The following is a 17296-nucleotide window of genomic DNA, read 5'->3' on the forward strand; positions in this document are numbered from 1 at the left end:
AGATGATTGTCACTCACCTTCAACCATTAACATTTGCCATTCTTATTTCATCTATGTGAAACCATGTGTGTGTTTACATACAAACATACCAACATGTACACATATGCATATACATAACTACAAACATACTAGCATACACATGTACATACCAATGTGCACATATACGCAGCATACCAACATGCATACATATATACATAGATGTACTTGGTTTTTTACTGGTTATCTGTTTTTTGACTAAAATTTTCAAATTTTATTCATAAAGGTCTAGGTATAGTTCCTGTACCTAGCTCTTTCCAGTCTTCACAAAAACTAGAATGAGTTGACTTTTTCCTTCTTTTTTTTTTTTTTTTTTTTTTTAGGATAGAGTCTCACTCTGTCATCCAGGTTGGAGTGCAGTGGCACAATCTCAGATCACTGCAACCTCCGCCTCCTGGGTTCAAGCAATTCTTCTGCCTCAGCCTCCCGAGTAGCTGGGATTACAGGCACCCGCCACTACGCCCAGCTAATTGTTTTTGTATTTTTAGTAGAGATGGGATTTCACCACATGGGCCAGTTTGGTCTTGAGCTCTTGACCTCAAGTGATCTGCTTGCCTTAGCCTCCCAAAGTGCTGGGATTACAGGCATGAGGCACCGCGCTCGTTCTGTCTTTTAGGCTGGAGTACAGTGATGCAATCACGACTCCCTACAGCCTTGACCTCCTGTGCTCAGCAGTCTTCCTCCTCAGTCCCCTGAGTAGCTTGGACTACAGGCACGCACCATCACATCTGGCTCATTTTTGTATTTTCTGTAGAGATGAGGTTTCACTATGTTGCCCAGGCTGATCTTGAACTCCTGGGCTCAAGCTGTCTGCCTGCCTCAGCCTCCCAAAGTGCTGGGATTACAGGCATGAGCCACTGTGCCCAGACCAGGATGAGTAGGCTATAATCATAATATATATGATTGTCCCAAAATACGGGAAACCTGAAAAACTTTGAAAATGGTATTAGCACTGTAAGAAGGGCAGGAGGTGATCACGTCATTGGGTAACTGAGAAAGGCTATTGAGGCAGGATGGCAGGTTGGTGAGGCAGTGGAGGATGGGAGGCTTCAGCCCCTGTGCAGTGCTCCACGTGTGGTTTTGGTTTCAGGCTCTACTGAAGAAACACGAAGCTTTGATGTCAGATCTCAGTGCCTATGGCAGCAGCATCCAGGCTTTGCGAGAACAAGCACAGTCCTGCCGGGTAAACCTGTAACAGTTTATGGGTTACTGGAGGGAGGCCTTGGGGGCTGGGAACGTGGAAGGATCCAGATACTGTCAACAGGTGTTCCTATCATAGGCATCATTTGACTCTGCTATTAACTCTTGTGACACAAAGGTTTACAGAGAGTTTAGAATGAAAATTTTTTTTTTTTTTTCCTGAGACAAAGTCTCACTCTGTCACCCAGGCTGGAGTGCAGCGGCTGACCTCGGCTCACTGCAACCTCTGCCTCCCAGGTTCTAGCGATTCTCCTGACTCAGCTTCCCGAGTAGCTGGGATTACAGGTGTTCACCACCATGCCCAGCTAAATTTTTTTTTTTTTTTTTTTTGAGATGGAGTCTTTTTTTTTTTTTTTTTTTTGAGACGGAGTCTCGCTCTGTCGCCCAGGCTGGAGTGCAGTGGCCGGATCTCAGCTCACTGCAAGCTCCGCCTCCCGGGTTCACGCCATTCTCCTGCCTCAGCCTCCCGAGTAGCTGGGACTACAGGCGCCCGCCAGGTCGCCCAGCTAGTTTCTTGTATTTTTAGTAGAGACGGGGTTTCACCATGTTAGCCAGGATGGTCTTGATCTCCTGACCTCGTGATCCGCCCGTCTCGGCCTCCCAAAGTGCTGGGATTACAGGCTTGAGCCACCGCGCCTGGCCGAGATGGAGTCTTTTTTGAGATGGAGTCTCGCTCTGTCGCCCGGGCTGGATGGAGTACAGTGGCACGATCTCGGCTCACTGCAAGCTCCGCCTCCCAGGTTCACGCCATTCTCCTGCCTCAGCCTCCTGAGTAGCTGGGACTACAGGCGCCCGCCACCACACCTGGCTGATTTTTTGTATTTTTAGTAGAGACAGGGTTTCACCGTGTTTGCCAGGATGGTCTCGATCTCCTGACCTCGTGATCTGCCCACCTCGGCCTCCGCAAGTGCTGGGATTACAGGCATGAGCCACCGCGCGCGGCCGAGATGGAGTCTTGCTAGAGTGCAGTGTTACGATCTCGGCTCAGTGCAACCTGTGCCTCCCAGGTTGAAGCAATTATCCTGCCTCAGCCTCCTGAGTAGCTGGGATTACTGGTGCCTGCCACCACGCCTAGCTAATTTTTATATTTTTAGTAGAGATGGGGTTTCACCATGTTGGCCAGGGTAGTCTCACATTCCTGACCTCAAGATCCGCCCGCCTCGGCCTCTCAAAGTGCTGGGATTATAGGCATGAGCCACTGTGCCCAGCGCTAATTTAAAATGAGATTTTTTTTTTTTTTTTCTTTGAGACAGAGTTTCACCCTTGTTGCCCAGGTTGGAGTGCAGTGGCACAATCTTGGCTCACCGCAACCTCCACCTCCCAGGTTCAAGTGATTCTCCTGCCTCAGTCTCCCGAGTAGCCGGGGTTACAGGCATGCACCACCACGCCTGGCTAATTTTGTATTTTTAGTAGAGATGAGGTTTCTCCATGTTGGTCAGGCTGGTCTCAAACTCCCAACCTCAAGTGATTTGCCTTGGCCTCCCAAAGTGCTGGGATTACAGGTGGGTGTCACTGCGCCCAGCCAAAATGAGATTTTTTTTAAAGATACCAAAAATTTAAAGTTCTTGGATCAGATTTTATTGGTAGCTTCAGTGAAGAACTCTCGTGAGTGTGTATTTGGTACATTTGGTACAGCTGGTGACGTTTGAATCTGCTGCATACTTAGATGACTCAGTGTGGACCTGTTTTTACAATGTTTGCCCTTCCTTTGGATTTTTAGCAACAAGTGGCCCCCATGGATGACGAGACTGGGAAGGAGTTGGTCTTGGCTCTCTATGACTATCAGGAGAAGAGTCCCCGAGAGGTCACCATGAAGAAGGGAGATATCCTTACCTTACTCAACAGCACCAACAAGGCAAGGCACAGAGAGTGGCTGCGTGTTTGTTCCACACTAGCACCTCCATGTGTGCTCATTTGGGTTTCTGTGGGTTGTATGTCTCCCTGAAATGAAAAGACTTAGAATTCGAGGAGATAAGTTTCCTTACCAATCCACAACATGATATACATTTATGCAGTACTGTGTATGATCAAGATGTTAATCTGCCTTCTTGAATACCTGCAAGAAGCATAGATAATCACGCTCAGAAGGATAGCTTATTTTCACCATTCAGTATCTCTAGGTGGAATTCTTGACCTGTGGACCCAGAGTTTGCTGTTTAACTTGGACCTGTTGGTTCTTACTGCAGACTACAGGCTACATCTCAGCCCAGCAGATCATTGAAGACAGCTGTGACCTCACCCCACAGGCTTTTGTCTTCTCCAGGCTAAATAATGACAATAATAAATCCATCCTGGTCCATCAGCCTTTCTTCCCTAACAAACTCTGAATTGACAGTGGCCTTGAAGCGTCCACAGATTATCTGACTGATCCTGAAAGAGGCCTGCCTTCCATTTTAGTTAAGGCTGGAGAAATGTCGTTGGCCATTTTTAAGAGCCAATTTATTCCCACTCCCACACCTTATTTATCCTTGTCATGATACTTTGAGGAAACCTGTGATTCTTATCTTTCTGTTAATTCTAATTTAAATTTAAACCAACTTGTGGTCTAGCTTTGGTTTATACAAAGCAGCATTGCCCAGTAGAACTTTCCGTAATGGTGGAAATGTAAGGTGTCTGTGCTGCCTCTGCAGTAACTACTAGCTACGTGTGATAGTAGGCCCTTAAAATATGGCTAGTACAACTGAGTGTTTTATTTAATTGAATTATAACTCAATGAGGCCGGGCATACGGTGGCTCATGCCTGTAATCCCAGCACTTTGGGAGGCCTAGACGGGAGGATCGCTTGAGCCCAGGAGTTCGAGACCAACCTGGGGCACATAGCGAGACCTCATGTCTTTTTTTTTTTTTTTTTTTTTTTAAGATGGAGTCTTGCTCTGTCGCCCAGGCTGGAGTGCAGTGGCACGATCTCAGCTCACTGCAAGCTCCGGTTCCCGGGTTCACACCATTCTCCTGCCTCAGCCTCCCAACTAGCTGGGACTACAGGCGCCCGCCACCACGCCCAGCAAATTTTTTGTATTTTTTAGTAGAGACAGGGTTTCACCATGTTAACCAGGATGGTCTCGATCTCCTGACCTCTTGATATGCCTGCCTCAGCCTCCCAAAGTGCTGGGATTACAGGTGTGAGCAACCGTGCTTGGCCTGAGACCTCATCTCTATTTGTATTAAAAAAAAAAAAAAAAGCCAGGCGTGGTAGTTCACGCCTGTAATCTCAGCACTTTGGGAAGCTGAGGCGGGTGGATCACAGTGTCAGGAGATCGAGACCATCCTGGCCAACATGGTGAAACCCCGTCTCTACTAAAACACAAAAAATTAGCTGGGCGTGGTGGCGCATGCCTATGGTCCCAGCTACTTGGGAGGCTGAGGCAGGGGAATCGCTTGAACCCAGGAGGCAGAGGTTCTAATGAGCCAAGATGGTGCCACTGCACTACAGCCTGGTGATAGAGCAAGACTCCATTTCAAAAATAAAAAGTTCTAACTCAATGAAAGTTCATTGGGCACATGTGGCTGGTGGCTCCAGTGTTAGCACAGTTCTGGAGCATCTAAGCGGAGAGAAACCTGGCCTTAGTGGCAGGCAGCATTGCTCTTCTGCCTATGACCCTCTGCAGGTGTGGTAGGTGAGGAAGGGACTGAATTATCAGACCTTATGCAAAGTGACTTTACTACTGTTTTGGGCCTCTTAAAACAATTAATGCTGTCTTGTGTGTGCACACACATGACCTCCTTGGATTCTCCCTCTCAGAGAAGGAATTTGTTTTTAGTTCTCTGTCTTTTTTCTTTAGGATTGGTGGAAAGTGGAAGTGAACGATCGTCAGGGTTTTGTGCCAGCTGCTTACGTGAAGAAATTGGATCCCGCCCAGTCAGCCTCCCGGGAGAATCTCCTGGAGGAGCAAGGCAGCATAGCGCTGCGGCAGGAGCAGATTGACAGTCAGTAAGGATGACACCGGGGGCCACAAGGACAGGCGTCCCATAGGCGTACTCTGTTCCACATGGGCCGAAGCTTAGGCGTGTCCTGAGGCTGTTGGAGCCCACCTGCATGCCTCCTGCTGTCTCCACCCCACTTTGAGCCCACAGACCTCCCTGTTTGGGTCTCAAACCCCTGACTAATGACTTATTTTGCTTTTTTTTTTTCCACCAGTGTTCATGAGTTTTTCCTAAACAGAATTTTTCTAATCATTGCCATTTGTCTTTTGGTTCGAGATGCTTTTCGAAATTGGATATTCAGATTCTACACCCCTAAAACTCCACTTTGAAAAGCTGCTTTCAGAGCTTCTCTCTCTGCCATAGCTTTGAGTTCTGAGAATGGAATTTTTTAATGAAATGGCTCTGTCCTCTTTCCTGTAGCTGAGTCCCCATATTGCCCTGTGTCCCTCCTTTAGGGTATTTCTGACTCCACTAATGGAATCAGCAGTTTTGGACACTTGAGAAGTATCCAGGAAATACGTTCCCACTAGAGTTTGGGTAGAATAGTGGAATTTTTGGATTCCAGTGATCCTTAGTAAGATCAGAGTTATTTGTCCACTTATAGATTCTGTTATTATTGAAATAAGAATGGAAGGTTTTGGTTTGTATTTTTTTTTTTTTTTTTGAGACAGAGTCTCGCTCTGTCACCCAGGCTGGAGTGCAGCGGCATGATCTTGGCTTACTGTAACCTCACCTCCCGGATTCAAGCGATATCCTGCCTCGGCCTCCCAAGTAGCTGGGACTGCTGGCATGTGCTACCACACCCAGCTAATTTTTGTATTTTTATTAGAGACAGGGTTTCACTGTGTTGGCCAGGCTGTTCTCAAACTCCTGACCTCATGATCCGCCCACCTTGAACTCCCAAAGTGCTGGGATTATAGGCGTGAGCCACCTCACCCAGCCTTGGTTTGTTTTCTTTTCTTTTTTTTTTTTTTTTGAGAGAAGGAGTCTCGCTCTGTCACCCAGGCTGGAGTGCAGTGGCCAGATCTCAGCTCACTGCAAACTCCGCCTCCCGGGTTTACGCCATTCTCCTGCCTCAGCCTCCCGAGTAGCTGGGACTACAGGCGCCCGCCACCTCGCCCGGCTAGTTTTTTGTATTTTTTTAGTAGAGACGGGGTTTCACCGTGTTAGCCAGGATGGTCTCGATCTCCTGACCTCGTGATCCGCCCATCTCGGCCTCCCAAAGTGCTGGGATTACAGGCTTGAGCCACCGTGCCTGGCCCCTTGGTTTGTTTTCTTACCAGTAGTCTGGGTCATAAATATAAAAGGAAAAAGTAGATCAAATATATGGCTAAATTGCTTGTTAGCTCTCAGTAAAATTTCTTTCTAAGGGTAGTCCAGTCTGTTCCCTGACGTTGCTCTGTGAAGTTGCCAGTGTTTTCAGTAGGAAAATCTGCCTTAAGCGTGGCAGACCTGTCAGGAAAATGAAGGTGAACTAACCCTGTAATTTTCCTACTATTTCTTTACTGTCATTTCACTCATGGCTTAGAGTGCTCCTTAGAGCTGTTGAATGAGTCCGTATTTTCCCAACATTAAGCATCCACCATCATGGCACCAGTCGGAGCTGCCGCCTTTCATCCCTGTGGATTAATCCCACTAATTTGTGCATGCTTTTGCTGTGCCCCCTCTGTGCAGGACGCGTATAACTAAGGAGGCCGGCAGTGTATCTCTGCGTATGAAGCAGGTGGAAGAACTGTGAGTAGGCTGAGAGTCTTGCAGAGCACCAGTGTCCACTGCTACCCTGTCCATTCTCCCTCTGCCGCTTCTCTTGAAGGCCTTTGTTCATCCAGAAAGATGAGGTGGTGGGAGGAACTGCCTGTCTGTGCAGCAGCTTTGGCTCACAAGGGAAGAGGTCGCGGTGCAGCTGTGTCGGTTGAATGACTGCTTATCTCATTGGTTGCTTCCGTGTACAGCTGTGTGTTCAGAGTGGTGTTGGTTCCCCCTCCTGTTGGTTTTTGTGGTGGACCAGCCACTATCAGCAGCAAACCTGAAGGCCTGTTCTGTAGTTTTCCTTAGTAGGAAGGAAATCATATGCTTCTCTTAAAGTGCTGTGATTCTTGGTAACTCATTGCTTTTTTATTTCGCTTTGGGACACTTAGATTTGACGGTGATTCTAGTTTTTTTAACTTTTAGTTTTTTATTGTTTGTTGTTTTCGTGTTCAAAGATAATATTTCAGCCTTTTGTATTTTAGTTCCCGAGGGTTAGAATATCCTTTGATTCTTAAGAAATCTTTCAAGTAACAGAATGGCACAGAGATACTCAGTACTGTGCCTGATTTTCCTTCCGAACTTGCCAAAACTTTCTGAGAACTGAATGTATCATTTTAGAAATGTCCTACTAATATGGAGATAAAACATCCTATATGAGGATATTTTAAAACTGAGTGTACCTTCCCCCACCTCACCCCAGCCTGGGGGCTATTCAGAGAATTATAAAAGACAAAAAAAAAAAAACCCTCTGTATACATTCTGCCCAGCAAATTCATTTCATCTCTCCACTGTAGTTGCATGAACCCTGTGTTACTGTGCTAAGCGCTTGGTTTCAGTCATTGTGGTTGTGTTGTTATAAGTGCAGAATTGGCCTGGAGATAAGTGTGCCTGGCTGTTCTAGCCACCTAGTTGTGAACAGTGTGTGCATATCTCTTAGGCTGTGGCGTGGGTACTTGGGATCCTCATCTTCATCTGATAACTCTGTTACTAGGGCATCATCATTACAAACTCGTAGCCTGGAATCCATATCTTGGAGACACCTTGTGGTTTGCCTTTATGTCAGCATTTACAAACTGCCTTCCTTGTCCCTCTTGTCTCCCTCTTGAATTCCATCAGATATCATTCTCTTCTGGAACTGGGTGAGAAGCGTAAAGGCATGTTGGAGAAGAGTTGCAAGAAGTTTATGTTGTTCCGTGAAGCGAATGAACTACAGCAATGGATCAATGAGAAGGAAGCCGCTCTGACGAGTGAGGAGGTCGGCGCAGACTTGGAGCAGGTTGAGGTGCTCCAGAAGAAGTTTGATGACTTCCAGAAGGTATGGGCAGTCTTAGAGCTCAGCTGAAAATTTATTTAAAGATTTTAGTCTCTTGATTTTTTTTTTTTTTTTTTTTTTGAGATGGATTCTCACTGTCATCTAAACTGGAGTGCAGTGGTATGACTTCAGCTCACTGCAACCTCTGCCTCCCGGGTTCAAGCGATTCCCATGCCCTAGCCTCCTAAGTAGCTGGAATTACAGGTGCCCGCCACCGTGTCCTGCTAATTTTTGTGTTTTTAGTAGAGACAGTGTTTCACCATGTTGGCCAGGCTGGCCTCAAACTCCTGACTTAAGATGATCCACCCGCCTCAGCCTCCAAAGTACTGGGATTATAGGCATGAGCTTCTGCACCCAGCCGGAGTCTCTTGATTTCTGACTGCAAATTACTGGAATGCAAATTACATAGATTATATTCCATCATCTATGTAGCTTTTTTTTTTTTTTTTTTTCTTTTGAGACGGAGTCACGCTTTCGTCGCCCAGGCTGGAAGTTCATTGGCGTGATCTCGGCTCACTGCAACCTTCTACTCCCAGGTTCAAGCAGTTCTCCTGTCTCAGCCTCCCGAGTAGCTGGGACTGCAGGCGCTCGCCACCATGCCCGGCTAGTTTTTGTATTTTTAGTAGAGACGAGGTTTCACCATATTGGTCAGGCTGGTCTCAAACTGCTGACCTCAGGTGATCCGCCTGCCTCGGCCTCCCAAAGTGCCGGGATTACAGGCGTGAGCCACTGCGCCCGGGCTCAGGTTTTTTTTTTTTAAGATAGAGTCTCATTGTGTTGCCCAGGCTGGAGTGCAGTAGCTTGATCTCAGGTCACTGCAACTTCGCCTTCCAGGCTCAAGTGATTCTCATGCCTCAGCCACCCAAGTAGCTGGGATTACAGGTACGCACGACCACGTCTGGCAAATTTTTGTATTTTTAGTACAGCCGGGGTTTTACCGTGTTGGCCAGCCTGGTCTTGAACTCCTGGCCTCAAGTGATCCGCCCACCTCAGCTTGACCCAAAGTGCTGGGATTACAGGCATAAGCTACCATGCCTGGCCTGTGTAGCTATTTTTAAAAGACTTTAATTGAAACCTTTTTGGGCTAGTTTAGTTTTTTTTTTTTTTTTTTTTTTTGAGACGGAGTCTCGCTCTGTTGCCCAGGCTGGAGTGCAGTGGCCGGATCTCAGCTCACTGCAAGCTCCGCCCCCCGGGTTTACGCCATTCTCCGGCCTCAGCCTCCGGAGTAGCTGGGACTACAGGCGCCCGCCACCTCGCCCGGCTCGTTTTTTTGTATTTTTTAGTAGAGACGGGGTTTCACTGTGTTAGCCAGGATGGTCTCGATCTCCTGACCTCGTGATCCGCCCGTCTCGGCCTCCCAAAGTGCTGGAATTACAGGCTTGAGCCATGGACTAGTTTAGTTTTTTTTTTTTTGTTTTTTTTTTTTGTTTTTTTTTTTTTTTTTTTTTTTTTTTTTTTTTTTTGAGACGGAGTCTTGCTCTGTTGCCCAGGCTGGAGTGCTGTGGCCGGATCTCAGCTCACTGCAAGCTCCGCCTCCCGGGTTCACGCCATTCTCCTGCCTCAGCCTCCCGAGTAGCTGGGACTACAGGCGCCGCCACATCGCCCAGCTAGTTTTTTGTAGTTTTTAGTAGAGACGGGGTTTCACCGTGTTAGCCAGGATGGTCTCGATCTCCTGACCTCGTGATCCGCCCGTCTCGGCCTCCCAAAGTGCTGGGATTACAGGCTTGAGCCACCGCGCCCGGCGGACTAGTTTAGTTTTAAGGAAAGATATACTTTGTTCTCTACATGTTGTTATAAGAACTTTTCTAAGCCTAAACTGCAATAGATGTGAAAGTACTCTTTTTTTTTTTAATTAGGGTAAATTTACAAAGCTAATAACCGTTTTAAAGTGTACAATTCAGTGGTATTGAGTACATTCACAGTGTTGTGCAACCACCACCTCTAGTTCTGAAACATTTGTATCACTTCAGAAGAAAACCACATATCTGTCAAGCATTCATTTGCCATTCTCCCTAACCCCAGTGGCCCACGTAGCCACTCATCTGCTGCTTGCCTCCATATTTACCTATTCTGGACAATTTATAAAAATGGAATCACATTATGTGACTTTTTGTGACTGGCTTCTTTTGTTTATGTTTTTTTTCTTTCTTTTTTTTTGAGACAAGGTAGCATTCTGTTGCCCAGGCTGGAGTGCAATGGCCCAGTCTCAGCTTACTGCAGCCTCCGCTTCCTGGGCTCGAGTGATCCTCCTGTCTCAGCCTCCTGAGTAGCTGGGACTGTAGCTATGCACCACTATGCTCAGCTAATTTTTGTGTTTTTTGTAGAGACAAGGTTTCGCCATGTTGCCCAGTCAGGTCTCGAACTCCTGAGCTCAGGCTGTCTGCCCACCTTGCCCTCCCAAAGTGCTGGCTCACATCTGTAGATGTGAGCCACTGCACCTGGCCCATAATGTTTTCAAGTTTCATCCTTTTTGTAGCACATATCAGTACTCCATTCCTTTTTATTGCTGAATAATATTTGACTGACATACTACACATTGTTTATCCATTCCACCACTTAAAAGTATTCTTACAAAAAATTAAAATGAGGAGGAAGAGCTTCTTTCTCCTATAGTAACTGTGCATTAAAATTGTAGCTCATTTTTATTTATTTTTTAGAGATAGGGTCTCACTCTCTCGCACAGGCTAGAGTGCAGTGGGATGATCGTAGCTCACTGTAACCTTGAACTCCTGTGCTCAAGTGATCCTCCCACCTCAGCCACCCGTGTAGCTGGGCCTATGGACGTAGGCCACCACATCCATTATTATAATTGAAAAAATTTTTCTGGCCGGGCCCAGTGGTGCATGCCTGTAATCCCAGCACTTTGGGAGGCTGAGGCAGGCGGATCACCTGAGGTCAGGAGTTCGAGACCAGCCTGGCCAACGTAGTGAAACCTCATCTCTGCTGAAAATACAAAAAGTAGCTGGTCGTGGTAGTGCCTGCCTATAGTCCCAGCTACTCAGGAGGCTGAGGCACAAAGGTCACTTGAACCTAGGAGGCAGAGGTTGCAGTGAGCCGTGATCATGCCACTGCACTCCAGCCTGGGCAACAGAGTGAGACTGAGTCTCATTAGAAAAAAAAAAGAAAAAAAAATTTTCTGTGGAGATTGTGGTCTGGTTATGTTGCCCCAAGCTGGTCTTGAACTCCTTAAACAATCCTCCTGCTTTGGCTTCCCAAAATCCTGGGATTAAAGGTGTGAGTCACCACACCTGGCCTCTTCACATTTTAAAAACATTGTTTTAAAACCAAAAAGAGGTTTTAAAAAAGTCTCTATTTGATAAAAACATTTGCTGGGCATAGTGGTGTGTGCCTGTAGTCCAAGCTACTGAGAAGACTGAGGTAGGAGGATTGCTTGAGCCTGGGAGGTAGAGGCTGCAGTGATCCATGATTGCAATACTCCAGCCTGGGTGATAGCGAGACCTGTCTCCAAAAAAACCAAAAAACGAAAAAACTACAGTTAATGAAGTAAATTTGAGTCTAATAATTATCTGAGGGCTGGGAAAACCAATCCATAGGGATACATGTTGAACAGATCCTTAAAGATTTTTTTCTTTGTTTTGTTTTGTTTTTGTTTTGTTTTGAGACAAGAGTCTTGCTCTGTTGCCCAGGATGGAGTACAGTGGTGCAATTTCGGCTCACTGCAAACTCTGCCCCCCAACTTCTGCCACCTGTTCAAGAGATTCTCCTGCCTCAGCCTCCCAATTAGCTGGGATTACAGGCGCCTGCCACTGTGCCCGGCTACTTTTTGTATTTTTAGTAGAGACGGGGTTTCACCATCTTGGCCCGGCTGGTCTTGAACTCCTGACCTTGTGATCCAACCACCTCGGCCTTCCAAAGTGTTGGGATTACAGGCATGAGCCATCGCACCCGGCCTTTTTGTTTTGTTTTGTTTTTGAGATGGAGTTTCACTCTTCTTGCCCAGGCTGGAGTGCAATGGTGTGATCTCGGCTCACTGCAACCTCTGTCTCCCAGGATCAAGCGATTCTCCTGCCTCAGCCTCCCGAGTAGCTGGGATTACAGGCAAAGCCCCCAAACCCAGCTAATTTTGTACTTTTAGTAGAGAAAGGGTTTCTCCATGTTGGTTAGGCTGGTCTTGAACTCCCGACCTCAGGTGATCCGCCCGCCTCGGCCTCCCAAAGTGCTGGGATTACAGGCGTAAACCGCCATGCCTGGCCATAGCTTATTTTTTTAATCCCTTTTTTTAAAAATAGGCCCTTGTAGAAGAATCCTTATAGTTTCAAGCCATAGTTTGTGATGTCTCCTTTGGCTTTGGCTTGCTATTTTGGGTTTTAGTTATTATGGCTTTTGTTTTAAAGGACCTGAAGGCCAATGAGTCACGGTTGAAGGACATTAACAAGGTGGCTGAAGACCTGGAGTCTGAAGGTCTTATGGCAGAGGAGGTGCAGGCTGTGCAACAACAGGTAGGTGTCTCCATCTTGGAGTGAGGCTCTGTTGCTGTAAGGATGCAGCTTTGTTCATCCTATGTCTGTCATAGCCCAACAAGCAGTGTTTCATAGCACAGGATTGTGGCTTGACTGTAGGTCAGGTCCTCTATGTGACCAAAACCATTTTGATTAACTTCTTTATACCATTATCCCTCATCTTCATTTGGTTCTGGGGGGGCTTCTGTCTTCTCCGTAAGTCCATTAAATATTTAATATTTATATAACCATTAATTAATGGTAATTTCATAAGTTCCTCAAAGAAAAGGTTTATATATAAATACTTGAAGTTCTGCTGGACATTTGGACTGGCATTTCCACTTGTTTTTTGGAATTCTGTCCTGTGTTTCCAGGTTTGACCATAATGAGTATTCTTGAGAGACGTGTATTTCTTCTAATAGTAAAACTGGTTTCTGTCTCTCCTTGTAGGAAGTGTATGGCATGATGCCCAGGGTAAGTTTCGGGTACTGCATGTGGATCTTGAACATGAGAAGGATTTAAACTTTGGGAAGAATATCAAGTCAAGAACTTCATCAGAATTGCTGTTCCTTAACCTCCGATGCCTTTTGTGTATAAAGATTTGTGGAAAGCACCAAAAATTGATTTCTTTTTTTTTGAGACGGAGTCTCACTCTGTCACCCAGACTAGAGTGCAGTGGTGTGATCTTGGCTCACTGCAACCTTTACCTCCCGGGTTCAAGCGATTCTCCCATCTCAGCTTCCTGAGTAGCTGGAATTCCAGGCGTGTGGCATCACACCCAGCTAATTTTTGTATTTTTAGTAGAAACGGGGTTTCACCATGTTGTCCAGGCTAGTCTCGAACTCCCAACCTCAGGTGATCCACCCACGTCAGCTTCCCAGAGTGCTGGGATTACAGACGTGAGCCACCACTTCTGGCCCAGAAATTGATTTCTATTTGCCGTTCTCCAAAAGACAAAAAAAAGTTGGGTTTTTTTGTTTGTTTGTTTTGTTTGTAAGAGATAGGGTCTTTCTTTGTTGTCCAGACTGGAGGTCAGTGGCTTTTCACAGCTGCAGTTATAGCCTACTGCAGCCTCGAACTCCTGGCCTCAAGCAATCCTCCCACTTCAGTCTCCCAAGTATCTAGGACAACAGGCATGCAACACAAAGTGCAGCTCTTAAAAAAAAAAAAGTCTTTATCTCTTCAGTTTTGTAAAACTCTTTGTATAGCTATCTTTAGGTTTATTACCCGTTTGCAGACAATCCTATGAGTACAACATAAAGAAAAGTTGGTGGTTTTCTTATTAAATTTCTTTATTCTCTCCATTTCTTCTACTGGATAAAAACTTGGAATTTGTCTCTCCTGTTTGTTGGCTTAATTTTTCTTTACCAGCCTTGAAGTTTGTTACCAGCCAAACTATGGAGGGAAAATGCTGTTTTGATTAATGTATTAATATCTGGGATCTCCTCTGGGGGAAACTAGAGTCATTAACTGGAAAGGTCAGGTGCTTTGTTGTTTCATGCTCAGTTGCATGGCTGTCTAAATTACTCTTTCTCTGAATAGGATGAAACTGATCCCAAGACAGCCTCCCCGTGGAAGGTAAGAACTCTTTTGCAAATTATTGTTTTCAAGAGTTTTGCGAGAGCATGAAATATGTTGTGTCCTTTTCTGGTGTGCCGTTCTCTGAATATTCAGCTTGTCTTAAGTCTTTAGTCATTTCTGGACTTGTTTGGGCTGGTTTCTTTCTGAATCTGTTCTCTCTTAAAATGGGATGCTTAATATACAGAAGCAGAGTGTCTACGTCAAATGCTTAGTACAGTTAGGTTGCATTGATTACCCGTGTTGGTGCAGGATATGCTGCAGCAGGGAGCACTGTGTGGTTGGCAGGGTCTCACCAGTAAGAGGCGGTCCAAAGGGAAATGACGTGAACACGAGAACAACTGCACACATAAAGGAGGGCAGGCCTTCATTCACCATCTGCCTGTCCTCTATCCTGTGGCCTAAGAAAGGCTTCAGAGATGCCTAATACAGAGATGTAAAGGGAGGAATGAGATGTTTCCCCACTACAGTAGACATTTTTCTGGACAAATCCAGGTGTGAGTATGGCCAGAATGGGCCATCCCTGACCAAAAATACAGGGGAAAAGGTGTTTGTTTTGTTTGTTTGTTCATTTGTTTGTGATGGAGTCTTGCCCTGTCAGCCAGGCTGGAGTGTGGTGGCGCAATCTCCGCTCACTGCAACCTCCGCCTCCCCAGTTCAAGCAATTCTCCTGCCTCAGCCTCCCAAGTAGCTGGGACTACGCCTGGTTAATTTTTATGTTTTTAGTAGAGACAGGGTTTTGCCATGTTGGCCAGGGTAGTCTTTAACTCCTGACCGCAGGTGATCCGCCCGCCTCAGCCTTCCAAAGTGTTGAGATTACAGGCCTGAGCCATAGCGCCCAGCCGGGGAGAAGGTTTTTTTTGTTTTTGTTTTTTGTTGTTTTTTTTGAGACGGGGTCTAGCTCTGTTGCCCAGGCTGGAGTGCAGTGGCATGATCTGAGCTTGCTGCAGCCTCTGCTTCCCAGATTCAAGCGATCCTCCTCTCTCAGCTCCCCCTAGTAGCTGGGATTACAGGCATGCACCACCATGCCTGCTAATTTTTGTATTTTCAGAAGAGTTAGGGTTTCGCCACATTGGCCAGGCTGGTCTCAAACTCCTGACCTCAGGTGATCCACCCACCTCGGCCTCCCAAAGTGTTGGGATTACTGGCCCGGCCGAGGTTTTTTGTGTGATACATTTATAGGTGTGATTGTGTAACTGGTTGCCTGTGTCTCAGTTCTAGCATCTTCCCTCCTGACCCAGCTCTTCAGGAATACATCACTTAAGTTACAGGCAAGTTAGAGAGCAGATTCTGACTTTATAAAAGTAGATCTTTTGGCTAGGTGTGGTGGCTCACACCTATAATCCCAGCATTGCGGGAGGCTGAGACAGGTGGATGAGCCCAGGAATTGGAGACCGGCCTGGGCAACATGGCGAAACCCCGGCTCTACAAAAAACAAAACAACAACAAAAAAGTTTTAAAAAGAAAAAGAAAAAAGAAAGTAGGTCTTCTGCTCGTTAGTACAATGGTGAGTTGACAAGCAGATAAAAAAAAGTAAAATTTTTTAAAGTGTATCCCCAGAAATATGAAGAAAGCATGAAAACCTTAAAACAGGCCGGGCGCGGTGGCTCAAGCCTATAATCCCAGCACTTTGGGAGGCCGAGATGGGCGGATCATGAGGTCAGGAGATTGAGACCATCCTGGCTAACACGGTGAAACCCCGTCTCTACTAAAAAATACAAAAACCTAGCCGGGTGAGGTGGCGGGCGCCTGTAGTCCCAGCTACTCGGGAGGCTGAGGCAGGAGAATGGCGTAAACCCGGGAGGCGGAGCTTGCAGTGAGCTGAGATCCGGCCACTGCACTCCAGCCTGGGCGACAGAGTGAAACTCCGTCTCAAAAAAAAAAAAAGAAAACCTTAAAACAAAAAGCCTCCCCCCAACAACCCTTCCATGTCCACCTTTGAACCTGCTCAGTCACCTTGTCTGACCTCTTCTGAGGACCTAGGCTGAGAGGGATCTGTGTCTTGTGGCCTCCTTCCCCGACTGGCTCTGACTATCCTCCTTGTTAAGTAGGTTTCTAATTGGGCCAGGCATGGTGGTATACTTTTCCTTCTATTCAACTTTCTCTCCTTTTCTCACTCTTTGCTTTTCTTATATAGCAAAACATGATCATTGATTATATAAATGGGCAATAGTCTTACTTACGCCCTCAGCAGAATGTTTGTGATAACATAAGTATTCTTTCAGAAGTTTATTTTAGATAACCTTTATAAATCCCAGTACCTCTTACTGGAGACAGTGGGTCCACCTTCTGACTCCTATAAACACACCAGTTGAAAATGTCACCTAGGGAGGGATGCCATGAGGACATCTGCATCCAAGCTCAGCCCTCCTGCCCTCTTTTTTTTTTTTTTTTTTTTTTTTGAGACAGAGTCTTGCTCTTTCGCCCAGGCTGGAGTGCAGTGGCGTGATCTCAGCTCACTGCAACCTCTGCCTCCTGGATTCAAGCAGTTCTCCCGCCTCAGCCTCCTGTGTAGCTGGGATTACAGGCACCCACCACCATGCCCAGCTAATTTTTATATTTTTAGTAAAGATGGGGTTTCACCATGTTGGCCAGGCTGGTCTTGATCTCCTAACCTCAGGTGATCCACCCGCCTCGGCCTCCCAAAGTGCTGGAATTATAGGCGTGAGCCACCATGCCCTGCCTCTTGTTCTTTACTCAAAGGGTTGTGAGCATTATAACCTGGGCCAATTTGAGTTTCTTTCCAGTGAATTGGGTGGGCTTTAAGATCCTAAGGGACTTTATTTATTTGTTTTTATTTTTATTTTATTTATTTATTTATTTTTGAGACGGAGTCTTGCTCTGTTGCCCAGGCTGGAGTGCAGTGGTGCAATCTCAGCTCACTGCAACCTCTGCCTCCCAGGTTCAAGCGATTCTCCTGCCTCAGCCTCCTAGGTAGCTGGGATTACAGGCTCACACCACTGTGCCCAGCTAATTTTTGTATTTTTAGTGGAGACAGTGTTTCACCATGTTGGTCAGGCTGGTCTCAAGCTCGTGGCCT

General features: G+C 46.3%; 1 protein-coding gene across 8 annotated transcripts in view; it reads left to right on the plus strand.

Annotated features, from left to right (window-relative positions):
- SPTAN1 (spectrin alpha, non-erythrocytic 1) overlaps nucleotides 1-17296 on the plus strand; it is an 88853-nt gene that overhangs the window by 36814 nt on the left and 34743 nt on the right. For 5 of the 8 annotated variants that reach the window (XM_030920350.1, XM_030920343.1, XM_030920346.1 and 2 more), the window contains exons 20-27: nucleotides 1127-1219; nucleotides 2957-3091; nucleotides 5016-5164; nucleotides 6832-6891; nucleotides 8023-8221; nucleotides 12574-12678; nucleotides 13129-13152; nucleotides 14221-14256. In XM_030920350.1, the coding sequence (XP_030776210.1) occupies nucleotides 1127-1219; nucleotides 2957-3091; nucleotides 5016-5164; nucleotides 6832-6891; nucleotides 8023-8221; nucleotides 12574-12678; nucleotides 13129-13152; nucleotides 14221-14256 (801 nt within the window). The remainder of the gene's footprint in view (nucleotides 1-1126; nucleotides 1220-2956; nucleotides 3092-5015; nucleotides 5165-6831; nucleotides 6892-8022; nucleotides 8222-12573; nucleotides 12679-13128; nucleotides 13153-14220; nucleotides 14257-17296) is intronic. The other 3 variants (XM_030920345.1, XM_030920349.1, XM_030920348.1) reach the window with 1 other exon arrangement.

This window comes from Rhinopithecus roxellana, chromosome 16 (genome assembly GCF_007565055.1).
Source record: "Rhinopithecus roxellana isolate Shanxi Qingling chromosome 16, ASM756505v1, whole genome shotgun sequence".
Lineage (NCBI taxonomy): Eukaryota > Metazoa > Chordata > Mammalia > Primates > Cercopithecidae > Rhinopithecus > Rhinopithecus roxellana.